Raw genomic sequence first — 17,813 nt, 5'->3', positions numbered from 1 at the left:
GTTAAATACACACCATATTTTTTGGAGTATGTAACAACCTGTATGTGATATGGTATTTGAGGGAGAGATCCCCTCTAAAAAGCCTAACCAGACCAGCAAATGGAACCTGACTAGGAGATCAGCCTCAGTACCGTAGTGTGCTAAGATAGATTTCTAGGCATGCACCCTCAGTGCACACAGGAGTGAATCAAGACATGGGGGGGGGCTAAAATCGATTTTTCTTTTGATGTGATATAATTATAATCTTTCAAAGAGTGGGGACGGCATTTTGGGGCTTTTTAAAACGCTTTTGGAAGTAGAAGAAACAAAATAGATTTCTCTCGTCGTTTAAAATAAAAAAAATGGCTACTTTTTGGGGCGAGGGGGCATTGCACACATTTTTTCAGGGGGCATGGATGTGCATCTTCACGTCCAAACCTGATGGAGGGGGAAACAACCACTGGCTTGCCTGACAACCTTTGAACAATTCAATCATTTTGACTGGTGGATGTAATGTACCATTATTTTTTTATAAGATAGCAGAGTGATGGCGTGCCAGCCCAAATTTTAAAACTCAAGAAAGGTCTAATTGGTTTAGTATACAGTCTGAGTTTTGAACGTGGGTACTGTGCTTCTGCGCCCCCTCCCCCCACTGGGTCAAGGCCCGGCCCTAAGTGCAAATTCCGAACCCAGTTGGCCAAACCTTGCCAGTAATCAACAAATATCAACCCTAGTTTGCATTCACAAGCAGTTATTTCCTGCAGTTGAAAAAAATTGGAAATTCACATACGTTATGCAAAAATACACTGTTTACACTACAGGCCTTCTCAACGTTATAGGCCCATAACTGGAATGACAGACAACCTTTTCTAATTTTCCTCCCGAATCTGATTTCAGAACCTCTTTTCCATCTGTTGTACACGTTTTCGGGAGAAATTTTAAAAATTGGGGGTTTACTAAAGGATGGAGGCTAGTAGATAGGTCGAAAACTGCTTGCGCCGGCCAAATCACAATTTGTATTCACTCAAACTCTTTAATAAATAAAGCATTTTGTGGCCCATGAACTTGAAGATTTGTAGGAAAGCACAGGTTTAGGCGAGCAAATCAAATTCCAGCTTGTGTCTGAGTGAGAGTTGGAAGAAACTGGTGCCTGAAAACGGTCTATTTTCGATAAGTGTAGACACCGATTTTTCAAAATGGTGAGGGGCTTCAAGACAGCTTTTTAGGGGTGACCGTAAGTGGAAAAATATTTTCAAATGTCATCGGTTAACAAATGGAAATTCGAAAAGAAAATGAAACATTACAAATAAGTTTTAATTTGATGTGCGTCTCGAACGTGTCTCTCACAGTATGAACTTTGCAACCCTGCAAATCTAGGATAGTAACCAAAAGACCAGGCAGGCTTCAAACATTTTTCCTCAGCTCGGGATGGGCAATGAATAAAATATTTAGCCGAATCCTCATTTATGCCCAAAAGGGTTACGAGATAGAAATGTGTAAAACAACACTTCACCCTTTTAAATTAACACTTATTATAAGACATGTTAGATAAAATTTTTCACAGTTTAAAATTCGATTCATAACTTTAAAAATGTTTTGAAACCGTTACAACCTGTAAACAGCTTGAAGTGATAAACACAAAAATATACTTATCAGGATAAAGTCGTTAAACTAGGTATTACTCTAATTATTTGTATTCATAAAAAAGTGTTTTTACACGATAAATGGAAAGATGAATGAAATCTAAGTGATTTTTCAAAAATACCGCAGTTTGAAAGTGTGTTCTGGCCAATAAGGAATCTTGACAAGCATGACATCACAAGTTCACTTGTATAGTTGAGTGTTTCTCAGTTCACCTTTAATTCCTGGGGTGTGTGTGTGCGTTATACCTTGTCCGCGTATTGAAAAAAAAATAATGGAGCATTGCCGTATCCTCTGTTGGAAAGTGCAAAAACATAAATCATGTACTAGCTTAAAATCTTTGGTCAGGGAAACGTTCAGGCCAACTACACAAAGCAGCAGGACCCCTGGTCGTGTCACAATGTTGGCTGAACCAAAGACAAGGAAAAAACAGCTTCAAATAAGTAAGCCTGAATCATTAAAAGGGAATAACTGAATGAAAGTTTTTCGCGTCAAAATCTGACGCGGGAAATTTTTCGTTCAAAACACCTGTTGCGCAGACCAGAATAGATGATCCACTACTACATCGATAACCGTACTTAAGGGGGAAGTGCCCAACGAAACTTGTTTTCAGGAATTTTTTTCTCACTTAAAGATACCTCTATGATAACAGTCTGTTTAATTGGTTCCACGTAGTTACAAGAGGATTAGAAAACGTACATATAGGCTCGACAATCAGTTGACTCACTTAAAAGTCATACGCGTGATGACAAGTGGGTTAGATCGTTAAAGTTTTTAATCTGCCTATTGAAAATGTGCAGCCCAAACGTCCGACCATGAAGCTTCTTTTCCTGTGTCCGTGTCTAACTCCGGGTCACGCTAGCCTGGCTCCTCTCCACAAGACTAACAAGCGCGCCATACCCAACTGCAGGATCACTAAAGTCGAGGTAAAATTAGCAAGTAGTAAGAAAGCATCAATTTAACCCACAGATAGCTATATTCGTTTTGAGATACGCTTCTACAATCAAATACGGAGCATTACTCTCAATTGATTTTTTACTTTATCCTTTATTCTTTAACTATCCAAGACCTTCACTTGTCCCATCTGAAACAAAGGAAAATAGTTGACATTGATCTGAGCAGCTTCCAATTGATGTGTAGTTTAGGATTCTGACCAGCTGTACAAGGACATTGAGGACATTACCATGTACAACGGATACAATCATGTCTAACCAAGTAAGTCGGTCGTGTAGTCCACGAGTTACCTAGATAAAACTGGCTGCGAGTCGTCTGTTCTGTCCACAAAAAGTAGTGATACAAAATCCATTGTCTTTTTGCCATTCAAAATATGGTGTTGTTATGACTTTTTAGTCAGACACAACGTGTTGCTTGGACACAGGTTATGAAGTCCAAGCCTGATAGCGAATTACTCAGAGATAATTATAAACGGATCAAGTGGAACGTGCAGTAATCTTAGTTGAAATAATATATATATTATTTTTCAAATGATCCTATTCTTTCAACTATATCTTAGGAAATCAAAAAGATTTGATATTTGTCTTTTTTGGAGCGGGCAGATGGTGAGTTGGGTAATTTAATTGCTTTTGATTCTTCCATTAAAAAAATGGAAGAAACAAAATCTGGTTTTTACGTGGGGCTCATGGGGAGGTTAGGGGAGTATACTGAAAAAGTCATACAGTTACACATGGCGCGAATATATTCCTTGATCCGAAATGTGCATATTTTGCGACTCGTTATGACGCGTCATCAGAGCTTCAAGGACTTCATATGCGTGTGAATGAAACAAAAATGAAATAGTACCAGTGACGTACCCTCGAGAACAAGTTAATAACCTTGAGGCAAACAGTGACAAATAAACACCGAGCCCGTGAACCAGCAGGAGACCTATAAGAACGATTGGGCAATTTTATATTAGTGCGCGACACTATGCACGGCGTGTACCGGTATCTATTGACGGCTTGGGAACGGAAGACAATTTCCAGTAAAAAAATATTGACTGCTTCGAGTGTTATAGTAAAACTAAATAGTATGCTCCATGGATCATCGACGAAGAATGTAGTTTTACCATACCAATATGAGCTGCAGAGGTGGTAATAAGTCAGTTTTGCAAGTCCAAGTCAATTAAAGAGCACCTCTAAGGAAAGCTGTTTTCTCTGATTTCATCTGTTCAAATATATATTGAAGCATCCCAATCGAACGCAGTGTCATTTGTCTTCAGAGCTGAAATGGGTTTTTTTCTGTTCATACCAAGATGCGAATTCTGAATGTAGATTGCGTCATTCGGAGAAAATAGAGAAAACGAAGGTAAGCAGGAGGTCGTGGGTTCGAGTCCCACCCGAGTACGCTTGTGTGTGTGTGTGTTTTTCACAAGCCTTTCGGAGGCAAACACTGAGTGTACAGTGTTTTAACCACTTCTGTGATATCACTCTCTTTGTTCAAAGTCTAAATTATTTACACGAATCTGCAACAAACTGTAGATTTTTAACGAACGTACACTTACTGTAGATTCATAACAACGTCATTTCGGCCAATGTGGTTGTGACCGGAGGGTTGGGAAAGAACATTATAGTAATTTAGTGCCCTGACACTGATTCTCCTATGCCTGGCGAGGGGACAGTGGGCAAATTTAAGGGATACCAGGAGCGCCCACACTCCGGCCTTATTGCGTATACATGTTTGCCTTTCTCCATAGAAAATGGCGTATAGTTTGTTACCACTCGTGTTTTCAAGGTCATAGCTTTGTAAAGCAAAATGTTCAACAGGGATTTGAATTTTTTCTTCAACTTTCAATAAGGATTGAATTTGATGTATTTTGGCTGTTTTTCTATGCTACGTTTTGCCCAGTCTTCTTTTTATAATGTTGGATTACGGCGTAATTGAACTGACTCAAACTGGGGTACATCTTAGTTGTTCCAAGTCACACCGGTCCTGATGTTACAGATCTCTCAGAGTCGCTGCTTCCCAAGTGTACGGTCCAGCACATATATTTCAGTTCATTTACAAAACGTTCTTGTAAAATCTTGCTTGAAGAGTTAGCCTGTACATTTTCTTGTGTTGTAATGTTTGTAGCGCCATAAGCAATTTTAGGTGAATATGTGTGCTTTATAGAAATTCTTTAATGTTATTATTTAACTCAAACATGTGCATCATAATTTGAATCCAAAGTTGCTCATTCTCCAAATGAAATGGCAATCTTTAATGGAAAGCATTTCCTAATGATTCACACACAAGAACATATAAGGATCAGTGAACCTCACTTTGAGTGGTTTGTGAAGTGGTTCGAAAAGTGCTACCCACACTTTCATGAAGTTGATATAGCATTCCTCAATTTCATTGAGTCCTGTGGTGGTTTCAGTCTGGAAGGTTTCGCTGCAATGACACACGTATGATAATGAATCCAAGGTGCAAGAGGAAGAGAAGAAAGTAAGTGTCCAGCACTAACGGTGTTGACTGCACAAATACTTTTAGCCTTCGTCAAGGCGTTCGTCATTTGTTGCAACGCGGCGAACCGCCGCGCGCACCTGCCGCTCAAACCCAGGTGAAGAGCGACCTCACACAGTCTAAGAAATGTACATATCAGCTGAACCAGGACGAACGCCTTGGCTGAGTTCGGGCGGCTTCTTGTTGTGTGTTCACGAACAGCTGGATTTGTTGTTCGTAGGTCGGCCGCTCGAACGCCAGGAACATACAACCGGTTCTTAATAATGGTAGTTAGTGGCAAGCAACATGATGGCGGCCATGTACGTTATTCGAAAGTTAATGTTTGGATGGGCCGAATTCTTTTCTATTTGAACAGGAACACTTTTGCTGTTTATTGAAAATAATAGTATTAATTTGGCAAAACTTCTCATTGCCTGTGGCTTTAGAAGCCATCTCTTTACTTTTTGCAGTCAAAAAAATCAATTACAATCAGTAAGGCAAAGCCAAGCAAAGGAGAACTCGATCTCCAATGACTCTGATTAGCTGGCAAAATAAATATTGTTGACTTCTCATGTACATGTACGTGTTAGCCACGTGTGCATTCAGTTAACCATTCACCTTGCGACCTACTTGAATTATGCAGTTACTATGTAGCAATGAACCAATCCAAAAGCGTAGTTAAAAGATCGGCTCTTGTATTAGCATAATGAGCACCCGTGCAATACAGATTCTGCGGAAGGTTGCATCAAGGCGTTCGTCCTAGTTCAGCTGATTTGCATATTTCTTAAACCGCATGAGGTCGCTCTTCGCCTTGATTTCGAGCTGCGGTGCGCGCTGGCGCGGCGTGCGCTGCACTGGGACGAATAACAAAGGCCCTTACCAAGGCTTTGTATCACCAGGCCTTTGCTCTATGGTTTCACGCAACCCAAACCCGTGGAACAAAGGTGTGCACTCAGACGAAGGGTTAAAAGCAAGAGCGTCATAGACTCGGGACTCCATGTACGTGTAACAATGGGAAATAGTTTAAGTCAGACTCGGAACTGTAGATTCATGCAAGAATCTACAGTTTGTTGTCCATTGCCCTTGACATAAATACACGTCAGGAAGGACAAATATCCAAAATTAGTTAACATCTCTCCGGTGCAAATCCATCCTTGGAAAAAGGTCAAGCCACGTGCGTGACGGTCAAGTGACGGTACAAAATAGTGAAACTAGCGAGTTTGTATGAGCGATATATCACGGAAGATATATATGTAGAGCAATTATAACATGTTCCCTCATCGGCCAAGAGCTAACCATGGCATTTGCCATCTCATTGTTGTCTTCGGCTACGGCTGCTTATCATGGTGCCTTATTGAATGCCAACAGTTGAAGGCGAAGCCAAAATATCGCATTTGTATATGGCCTGGCATCGAAAAGTTTAGGTCACGGGCGCCGAATACAATGAGTTTGCGAAAAAAAATGTTTAAGGAAGGAATTACTTATTTATTTCAGTAGAACAAAATAACACTAAACATGCACAATCAAACAACAACTTAAAGAAATAAACAAAGTCGTAATTAAATGCAAGGGTTATTTTATTTGATTCACCAAAGGAATGTGATTTTTACAACTTTTCTTACAGTTTAAGCATCATAGCATAGGATTCGGAAACTTGTCATCTTTCTTTGTGTCTTTTTGAAATTATTACCGATGCTCAAAGAATCCTTCAAGAGTGCACACGGTTATTTTAGGTGCAAAGGTGCTTTGCAATGTCAATGTTAATGCATTACATTGCAGGTTCAACCGGGCAGAATTTCAGGCATGCACATTACAGGTGCACTTCTGTTATGCACAGGGCTGGCACATATAGCCAAACAACCAACTTCACTGATACTATGTGCAGAAGTTGTGCAAGGAGGTATTACCATTTTGTTACGGTGGGCGCGGATTCGGTGTATAAATTTATTTGACAGAGTAGAATTAGTATCAATTGGCCGTCTTGATTTTTTCTGCATGGCAAGCTTCTCAAATCTTGCCACTTGATTCTGATATCTGGCATCCATGACCCGTAGATACTTAGGGCTGCAAATTAAAAAAAGAAAATATTACATGTGTTAAGATGAAGGTAAAATCGAGCGTTCTAGTTAGATGTTTGTTGCACAGTGGCGTATCCAGCAGGGAGGGGTGCATGGGGGAAACTTGTCCCTGCAACGGATTTTTTTTACAAGGAGTACTTCATAGGTGAGTAGGAAAGAAAGTAATCGTTACATTCATTTATTAAATTTTATCACCAAAACGCTAAGAAAAGAACTCCAGCAAGTGAACGCGAAGGTGTTTTTCTTTTTCTCTCCCAACATCATATTGAATGAGCCCGAAGCCCGATTCGCCTTTGAATTCCCCCCTCCCATCAAAAGCTGGATACGTCGTTGTTGTCGTATGGGAAGGACGATATTTTATTAAATAGTCTTTTCTTCCACACAGGATTTGAATCTTGTCAATTCAAATTAGTTTTCGTCTTCGTATTTTGTTTAGGGCACTGGACGAGAGAGGGCATTCATAATCTTCTTGAGAATATGAAGCGCCTCCCTTGCGGATTTTCGAAACGCATATAAAGTTAGGTTTAGCACTCGGGACTTCTTGACAAAATTTCTTAAGGCTCTTAAGGCTCAGTTATTTGAAGCTGATTGGAAATGGCTTGTTGTACCCTTTCGAATGTTTAATGGTTCTTCTCTTAAAAATTTGGAATGATTTTTATATGTTGAGAAAATGATCATTTATCAAATTCGAATGGTTCGTTTGACACTCCTGTGGGGTGGAGCATTCATTTTGTACAAGAAGTGGGCAAGCTTGGTGTTAAATTGGACAATTTTTGAGCAACGTGGTCGTGTATCCAGTATCGATTTGGTAAAAATAAGTTAACCTTTACCTCGACATAGAGCAACTTGTTGGGGGATCCTTGGGTGTCAGACACAACATTAGGAGTCGCATTATTCACGATGCCATCATGCACAGTGCTTGGGGATGAACCTGGGTTTAATCCCAGAAAAACAGCAGCGGCACCTGCAGATGAATTTCAGAAATAAACTTTATATGCCGATGCCTGAAGTATTGCTTTGGAAATGATAACGACAAGAAATGTAGACAGTTGTACGATGTCTACGAAAAACATCTGGATTTGAATAGCTACTATGGTCTTCGGTTTTGCATTTTGATAGTGTTTTGTGTCATGACATGTGTTGTTTAATGACAGCATTTCGAAATCAGAAGATAGGACTTTCTTCTGAGTCTACAATCTGAAGACTTAAAGGAGGGACCAACGAAGCGATTAAATGACTGAACAAATAATTGTCCGGAAACGTGTCAAGCGCCTTTCCACATGCACGTTTTTTTGTGCGCTTCGTACACAATGCGTTCATGCGTTTCACTTTCACGGACACAAAAATCGCCTTCATTAAACACATACGTGCGTTGCGTTTGGCCTTCAAAATCGCTCCTGGAGCGATTTTGAAGGATACACAACGCTTGGCGGAAGTGTTGAAGCACATAGCATGCAAGCGAACCTGACACATGGGGGCATGCCATTGAAGTGCCTGAAAATGTTGCAGTGCCAGTGTCAGATGAGTAGCTTGCACTAACGACGTCCACACCGGGTGCAAAGAGGTCGACGCAAGAGCCGTAGTTAGAGAAATACGCACGTACATCGTCTGAGTCACTGGCTGCAACGGTGATTGCCTGTCGAGCAAACAGAACTGGTCAGTAATGTGTCGTCATTTAATGAATAATTAATTACCTTCAAAGTAGCTGTAACTCTGAAAAGGTGGACATATCCATATGGTCTGGTTGTGTTTTATCAATATTAGCAACTAGTTAAATGAATTCAGTCGCCTAAGCGTTTTTACCACTGTTAGGCTACGTCCAAATCTCTTGTCTAGAGCTAGGTCTAGGTCTTCACTCCACTGAAAATGCGTGGAGATGCGTAGACAATAGACCTAGCCGTAGCTCTGGAAGCCCGTTTCGGACACGGGCTTTGTCATCCCATACATCATGTCATCATGTTTTTTCCTCTGAAATTATATAACATTACATACACCATAATCTTTATCACCTTATTGCGCTCAACTCCGCTAAAAGTATATAGACGTGCTACAGGAAACGTGCAACGAATATTTCTGAGAATCACTTTTTGTGCACATTTAAATTTTTCTTTAATATACGAAAACTGTTTTAAAACTTTTTTGAGTAAAGTGAAATGTAGGTGCCCTTTTTATTTTTACAGACTAGGGTACTGTTGGTGTGATATACACCAGGGAAGATACTGTTCAGTTTCCATATTGTCATGTACAGGTTTTGCAATCCTATTTGAAGAATTTCTCTGAGAAAAGGTTACTCGCTGGCCTATTGGCATTTACTTACACAACAATAATCTGGCAAAGGGAAATGAAATATTTGAAAGCAAAATATTAAAAATCTAGCAGTTTTTAGTTCACAAACTAATTCAATATTGAGGTTTAGCCCTTTGTATTACAGCTTTGATCATGGATATGAACATTCATATTATGCATAAAACAAAACCTAAAAGGCTGATTGAAAAGCAAAAATGCATTTTCAAGGTTTTCAGTAAATATTTCTGTAATATGATCCCTTTAAGATTATATAGAAATGTCGAATGGACTGTCGAGAAATAATATCGGTATTTATTACTTTTAGGCCGCACAACACGAAAACCCACCTCGTCTAACGATGCAGGTGAAGCGTTGCAGGCGTCAATGTTTGAATTTCCCGCAGCAACAGAAACTGTGTAGCCACTGTTGATCATCTTCCTTACAATATAGTTCATGTACCAACTATACCCTCCGCCCAGGGACATTGATACCACGCCCTTGCCGTTGCCGGTACCAAACATGTCGACGATGGCATCCAAACCTTAGGAGGAAAAAGAAACATGGAAAATATCATTTATGAAGGAGGCAGGATGACTATGTAAGAAAAACGTCGTATTCATATCGTTAGACAAGGACATGGCCATTGTTATCGAGTGCAGGAGAGAGATGCGTTTATTCCTTTGGAAACTTTTGCTAGTACCAAACCCCTCAAGATATAAGGGAACAAGTTTTTAAGTGATTGAGTCCATTTGGGCGTTCTGTTTTCTCACACATGTGCGGGAAGAGGCGTGAATCCCTGTGGATTGGGAAGCTATACACTTTCACCAACGTTTGTCATTTGATCCACCCACCAGGTTTTTTGTCCTATATGTCAAAAGAAGATGGGCTTCGGAAATAAACAACAACAACAAAAATAATTGGATCAATTGCGACTCTTCTGTTTTTCATCTAAAGTTAAGAATGCAAGATGCCACGAATGGTTGTATAACAGCAAACATATACATGTACCAGTACTCGTTTTTTGTCCATTGCTTACCACCGTTTCTCGATTGTTTCCCCTTTCACAAAGTGTACAGAGTTTCTTTGTGTTGTTTCAGTAACGGGACAAGAGTATTTTGCGAGACAAACAACGTTCATAAATAATACCTGTGAGATAATTGTTAAACCTATTCTGGGATGAAGTGATTGCCAAACACACCTGAGGAAATGAGGGAATTCGTGCATTGTCCTAGACTGTTGCACACTTTGGAGCTGTAGAGTTTAGCTTTACGTGCGATACCGTAGGTGTTTCCTCCAGCAGTGCCAGCGCAGTGAGTTCCATGTCCTTGATCATCAGCAGCCCCGTACAGAAGGGAAGCTCGTCCGCCAAACGCTTCGTGATTGGTGTTGATGCCAGTATCCACGACAAATAATTTTACGTTTTCACCCTGAGCTGCACACAAAAGGACATTTTTCCCAAATGTATATTGTGAAGACGCTTTTATAATTTATCGATTTTGTTATCCACTACAACGATAGAGCCATTGAATAAGTTATTACTGTTTGCAAAATACGTTGAAAAAGTAGCAAAATCGTTGGTGAATTATTGTTATTCTTGAATACTAAAATTAGACGGAGAGGCCTTTACCTTTTCAATGCATTACTGCCTAGAACTCAATTAAAGTAATGATCACGTTATACCAAAATAACCTACCGTTGCTGTTGTAGTTGTACACACCATCGGTTCCACTACGACTGTCGATGCGATCCAAACCCCATGGTGCGCCACTTTGGGAGCCGAAAATGGTTGCAATGGTGTCCTCATAAACGTCTTCAACACCCTCAATAGCACGAACCTAAATAAACGAGAATAACTGTTCATGTTTAAAACAACACAATGACAAATAAATATCAGCGATAATAACAAAGACAACTACATAACTATAATGCACATCACAATGAAGGCTTCTCTGCATATCTAAAGATTCGTTCATACGCAGCTCGAATATTTGATCTGACGTCATAACTTCGAGTCTGTGTTCGTTGGCGCGTGAATTAAGAACTGGCCTTTAGTTTCGCAAGAAACGTACATGCTAGACATGCACGTGTGCTATAGAACACATAAAGAGAGAAAAGAAATTGCATGCGACTATGGGAAAAATGAAAATTTCATCCTAAAGTCATTCTATGATTTTTAAAAAGTTATTCACTTGAATTTTATACCATATTGCATGATAAGACCCCATGATAAACCTGTCAACTTACCTGGGTAAGGATGTGCACTGGGATCTTAAGGGTCAAAACGGGCATGAGTTTTTTGAGCTTGTCGATTCTGGGAGCAGGTGCACGGAATTTAGAGAAGATGTCCTCGATCTCTTCTTGCACACGCTCCAGCTGGTCAAAATCCTAAAAAAAAATGTTCGATGCTGTATTCATATAGCCCAAATTGCCACTAAAAATAACTTTTTGAATTGATGCATAAGAGGACCTTTCGATTTACAACGCCAAAAGAACTGCGAGTGAAACTAGTCTGATACTTTCTTCACCAACTTACTTTGACTTTTATGATCCAGCTGTCTGGTACGGCGCGCTGGTTGGTCCTATGGAGTGGAGCCAGGCTAGCATGAGCCAGAGCAACACACAGAAACAGCAGAAGAAGCTTCATGGTCGGTTGGAGGATTGGGCTGCACACTTTCAAGAGTCTTCGGCAGTGCAACTTTGAAGTGATTCCTCAACTGATTTTCCAGCGTATTTATAAGTTTTCTAACCTTTCATAAAATACGTGGATCTGATAAAACAGACTGTTATCATTCAAGTATTTGCTACTGAGAGAAAATGGCCAAAACAAGTTACGGAAGCAGCACAGATATTCAGATAATAGCGGTTGATATTTTTTTTTCTGCCCAGCAAGTGTTTCCAAAACCAAAAGTTTCCCACTTAAAAACTTTTTAATAGGGGTAAAAAAAATTGGTTAAATAGAACTCTCATACTGATCAAATTAATGGTAAGGACTGATGCTAATGAAGGGCTTGAGAATTATTTTAGGAGATCGAGGGTAGGCTATAGAATGGTAAATAATTATTGGACTTTAGAAAATTCCGAAGGAAATAAAGGTACTAACATCACACAAGGTATCAGTAGAGATCGCTGCGCCTGAAGTGTTAACCAATTTAAAGGTAGTGTACACATTTGTTTTTTTTGTGCGCGCGCGATCGTGCTTCATAACCATTAACCAAATTTTCACGTCAGTTTACACGTCAATTAAAGTCTAAAAACTCCATTCTTACTTGACTAACTGATAATTATAAGCAAAGAAGAACTTATGTCTTTAAACGCAGGAGGTTTAACGAGTGAAAATCGTACTTTTTGTTGACGAAAATCCTTTCAGCGGGCAGCTCGGAAACAGCCGCCATATTTGGACCATATCATTATGCTCTAGTGGTAATTTTGAATTCGCAAAAATTTTGTGTTAAGAAAAATCATTTCCTTAAATAAAATTTAACTTCACAGGGATCTAATTTAGTAATTACTTTACACCTTACACTCAGTTTCCTACAATTTAAGTTTAAGGATTTGGTGAATTTCTGTCGGTTTGTTTTTAGCTGCTTTTAGGTTTACCCGTTGATTAATTGAGAATCCAACATCTAAAAACACCACACACAAGAAAACTGGCGCCTGTTAAAGAATGTGATGTGCGAAGTGAATGAATTCTAATGAAAAATAAAACAAACTCTCTGTTTTCTCGAAAAAAAACCCCCACAGAATTCTGGGCGGAAATATTTTACAGACTGATTGCGGCTGTTGTGTACTTTCTTTCAAATAAGATATTTCAGGATTGTACCGTAGTCCGATTTGGGGTTTTACTAGTGTACACTACCTTTAAAGTAACAACACTGAAGCCATCTCTAAGCTGTTCCGGAACCATGATTCTGTCCCTACTCGTTTGGTTTATCATGACAGAACATACACTAAGGAGGTCCGTTTAAACTATTATAGGATGCCAAGGTCAAGGAAGATAGGCAGATTAGAGTCAAAATGAATTAACGTGTTTTGGTCATACCACGGAGGCCAAAAATGCCACTTTTTTACACAATCATTACAGTTCTTTCTTACTGTATTTCGTCATAAAATCCTCCGAGACACCACGACCTGACACTCAGTGGAGCACGAGATGATCCAGTCCTCAATCTGTACGCAAAAGTGATTGAAAATGTCAATTGGAAAGGAAAATATGCACTTTAACCCAACCTGACACTGGTATCTTGTGCATCCTTGAAGTAACTTTTTACTTTCATACTTTAAAAAGATTTTATGCGTCTGGGCAAAACAAATGTATTGAAGCTTATTTCTTGTGCTTTCATGGCAATGGCGTAGTTGTGTGTGAGTGTCTAGGTTTGCAAAATAAAGGTTTTCCAGAAAAGATGCTGGTACTTTTAAAAAAAAAGCATCATTTCTCCGTGGTTAATTCCCCCTCACGCCCCCAGATACACCATCTCGTAGTCCGTTGAAGAATTAAGTGGACTGTACCCTTTCAACAGTAAATGGAAGTTGTCAAATCGATCCCATGTGTTTTCTGAATTTCCTATCCCTGTTGAAAGTTCTTACTTCCTGAGAAAAATACAGGATGAAGAGATAAGATAAACTCCTATCGTAAGAGCATCCGTTGAGGAAATGAACAAAAAACAAATTTTGATAAGCCACTTCTTAAGCAAGCATATTGCGAGATAGGTGGCAGTGTATCTATTTTGCGGCACAACATCTGTTTTGAAAACCAGGATTTTCTCACGTTAGGTTTGTCATGTAAAAAGCTTTTAATAAGTCCCCGTATTGCAAAATCTGCCGTAATTGGAACACTGGATCTACCTTTTTATGACAAATACGATTTTCAGTGCAAAAAACTTGTGGTATTATTGTATGTGACGTGCACACGGTTCGCAGGATGGTAAAAATAATAAAATAATCATTACAACATTTTCCTTAAGAAGATTCAAAATGGTACATGTTGACTGGAAAAGTATATTAAATACGATTACACATGTGTGAATTCTTCACCAAGGCCGACATTTTTCACCTTCCTCATTGGTTTGCTTATTCACACTGTCGCTTTGTACACTAAGTACACGACCGACAGTATATTGTGCCTCTGGTGCGCATTAATTTTGCATCCCCTAAAGTGGGCGGCCATCCAGTATTGAAGTAATTGCTGTTATACACTTCATAAAATCAAACATTGTTAAGTCGCAAGTGTATTCGTGATAAAGCATTACCTTTCTTCCTCATTTCTGTTGGAGAGCCCAGATGCCTTTGGGGTCTTTGGGGTAATAGGCTGTTGTTTAAGCATTAATCAACAAGGGACCTAAGCAAACAGTGTTGGGGAGCGAACCCGTCACTTGGTGAGACAAGTCTTTGCCGCAGTTTGTTTGAATCTGTACCTGAAACGTCCGTCCTTAATCCATTTCCATATTGTTCACAGACAATTGTATGTTCTAGGCTAAAAGCGAGCACGAAGGACAACTTGTTACTCAAAGTATTCCCGCTTCGACGTGGTCGCATATGGCCGCAAATATTTCGTAAAAACACCTAGTGGTAATTTAGAAGTAGAAGAATGACTATAAAAAACCCAATTTATTCTACAATCAAATTAGCCCAAGCGCGATAGTTTTTAAAAGGTTGCTAAGTCCGAATAAAATACGTTTTGTGATACCAAATCGAGCGCAAGGGGTGAAAAATCTCTCCTGCTTGTTGCCAAGTTTACAAATTATACATCATGCATAAGGAACTTGATGACGTCTACGCCACCAGTCATGTCTGAGTGTTTGCATGTGTACGCGTGACATGTACTTGTGGGTGCGCTTATGGGGCTTTATGGGGTACCGGAACAATGGGAAGTACCCTACAAGGCCAGTTTTTTTTCCAGTTTTTACCTTGTGGGGTACAATTGAGTGCAAACTGAAGACCTTTTTTTGAATCTGCTTACAACAAAACAAAGCTTTAAAAATGAAGCTATCTCTCTTTCGTGAAAGTTCAGGTATGTGCAGCCTTTCTGAAGCTTGTATCCTTCAAGATCATTAACATACAGAGCAAAACAAGAAAGGCGACAAAATTTCACCTTGTCTTACTCCTAAATTTGCCATGAAAAACAGAGGGCAGGCTCCACAAAGAAAATGTTGCGCACGCGCACAACAGTATTTTCCTTTGGAAACTGTGGTGCGCTTTTGTCTGCTTGAAAATGGTGTGCACATGTGTGCTTGTGATGAACATTTTCTCTAAGGGGCATGATAAACAGACGTGAAAGTCCAATTTTGAGGACAGAGAGGATTACAATGCACACTGATTGCAGTGGTAACGGCTCCAGTAGCCAGGTACGCTGGCGATGAAGATCAAATCGGTATGGACAATTAACAAACAGAATCGAACAGGAGCCTGAAGTGCGTGGCGCTACCCCATACCGCTTAAAGTTCACTAGCGGGATCATGGTTGAGCTGAGACGTCAATGCCATATAAGTAATTTTTGTTTCGGGTACTCCTCAATTTCCAGACTTAAACAATTTTCAGACTTAATATGCTCAAAGAGACCCTACTTTGCGCGGGGAGTGGCCCAGTGAAGTTAAAGCAATTGAGAAATAGGAAGTAGTATGACAGTAACTCATGTCTTCTTTTGAGAATATTTCAGCTGTGCCAGGCCACTCAAGATTGACAGCAGTAAATTCTGCTGGGTGCCCGTTCTACTAAGCTTTCTTAGGGTAGGAACGATTTATTGAGCTGAATATAAATAAAACGCAACGTTTCGACATATTTTTGCACGTCACCCTTTTCAACGGTAAAAGCAAGATTCGATCCGTGCACAGACGTCCATTCCAGTGTAATTTTATTGATATTATATCAGAATTTTTGCCCGCATCATGAAAATACAGAGGTTTTATTTCTATTGCCATAAGAATATAGAAAATACATACAGATAAAACAAAACTTTATTCACCAAAAACAACACACAAAAGACAAAAAATACGCTCATTTAAAATTACATATAGACTATAACAAATGTTACAGACGTCCTAAGTGTATAACGATGTTGTTAAGCTGTAGCTGGCACATCTCTAAGCCAGTTAGCCCACTCCTTTTCCTGGGAGGGAATTGGGTCATCCCATCCAATTTTGTCTCTGCACAACAACTCCAAGATCTTCTTTGCCCGTAAGACAAAGGGTGAAGTAGCTCCAAACGGGTCGAATATGGAGCTCATCACTGATAAGATATTTCTTCGGGTGAGTTTCTGATTCACCTCATCCTGCTTGTGTTTTAGGCGATCGGTTTCGATACACTATTGTACACCAAGAGCTCGCACAACTGGCAGATTGTCGGTTTGAAGATCAATGTTCTTCATTTCCTTGGCTAAGGAAAGTGTTGCCAGCGGTTTCCTGCTATTGCTGGTCCACTTTGTGAGCTCGAAGCCTCCTTCTGATACTGCTCTCTTCATGTCACGTGCGAGGTTGATACCGTCTTCAGCACTTGACACAGACTTTAGGAAGTAGTCCACATAGAAGTCACTCCGTATGGCGTCTATCACTTCTTTTCTGTACTTGTGTTCGTTGTCAGTGGCAGTCTTCTTGAGGGCATAGTTGGCGCAGCTTGGTGAAGACACTGCGTCAAACAAATGCACCAACATTCGGTACCGGTACACCTCCGCTTTCTGGTCTAGATCCCCTCCTGGCCACCACAAGTAGCGCAACATGCCACAGTGTCACTCTCACCTGGTAGAACATGGCCTCAATGTCTGTCTGTTTTTCATGTCTGGCCCTTGCAGTAGGTGGCTGTGAATTGAGGCCCCTTTGAAGACCACCGGGCAGTTAAACACTACCCTCAATTTTTCAGGTTTTCTTGGATGGCGCACTCCATGGTGTGGAATGTACCACACTCTTTCATCATCTCTTGCTATTTCCGATGGTGGTACCCTTTCAGCAAACCCGTTCTTTTCCAGGTCTGTCATGAAGTCAGAGTACTGTTCTTTGAGCTTTTCATCCTTTGCGAGTTTTCTTTTCACTCTCATTGCAAATGCATCTGCCTGGGGTAGGTTGTTCGGCATAATGGCCCTTTTGCTGCGGAACAGAAGTGGCATTTGATAATGGCCATTGGTTCATCCATCATCTTCAGAAATTTTCTGTCTTCTGCTGATAGGGCCTGCTTCTCATTGCTGAGGCTTTCGTTGAAATCCATGTTGATGTATTGTTTCAATTGTTCATCAAGATAGTCTTTGCCATCAATCGTAGATTGATGCATTGTCAACTGTGCAATAATTGACACTGATCTCTGTCCGATCCTTTAGTTTCCCGGGTAACCCGTAAACTAGCCAGCCCAAGGGGGTTCTTATGGCAAATGTGTCACCTAGACTGCATGCTAACATCTCAAGTGGTGTAGACGCAGCTGGTACATTGA

At 40.1% G+C, this 17,813-nt stretch overlaps 1 protein-coding gene across 1 annotated transcript; it reads right to left on the bottom strand.

Moving 5' to 3' along the window:
• Nucleotides 1-2,338: 2,338 nt before the first annotated feature.
• LOC147800465 (uncharacterized) lies at nucleotides 2,339-14,367 on the bottom strand. The gene is made up of 8 exons (XM_087146591.1): nucleotides 11,938-14,367; nucleotides 11,649-11,789; nucleotides 11,098-11,239; nucleotides 10,603-10,836; nucleotides 9,752-9,945; nucleotides 8,583-8,754; nucleotides 7,949-8,082; nucleotides 2,339-7,104 (listed from the first exon to the last, which is right to left on the bottom strand). Exons 1-8 carry the CDS (start codon nucleotides 12,046-12,048, stop codon nucleotides 7,099-7,101), a joined length of 1,134 nt encoding a protein of 377 aa, XP_087002717.1. The 5' UTR covers nucleotides 12,049-14,367; the 3' UTR covers nucleotides 2,339-7,098.
• Between the last annotated feature and the right edge of the window lie 3,446 nt (nucleotides 14,368-17,813).

The sequence above is a fragment of the Acanthaster planci genome, linkage group LG01 (genome assembly GCF_054643075.1).
Source record: "Acanthaster planci isolate LZ-2023a linkage group LG01, COTS_SCS, whole genome shotgun sequence".
NCBI classification, from domain to species: Eukaryota; Metazoa; Echinodermata; class Asteroidea; order Valvatida; family Acanthasteridae; genus Acanthaster; species Acanthaster planci.
Note: the sequence above shows the minus strand (reverse complement) of the source record. Positions and strands in the feature narration are given on the sequence as shown.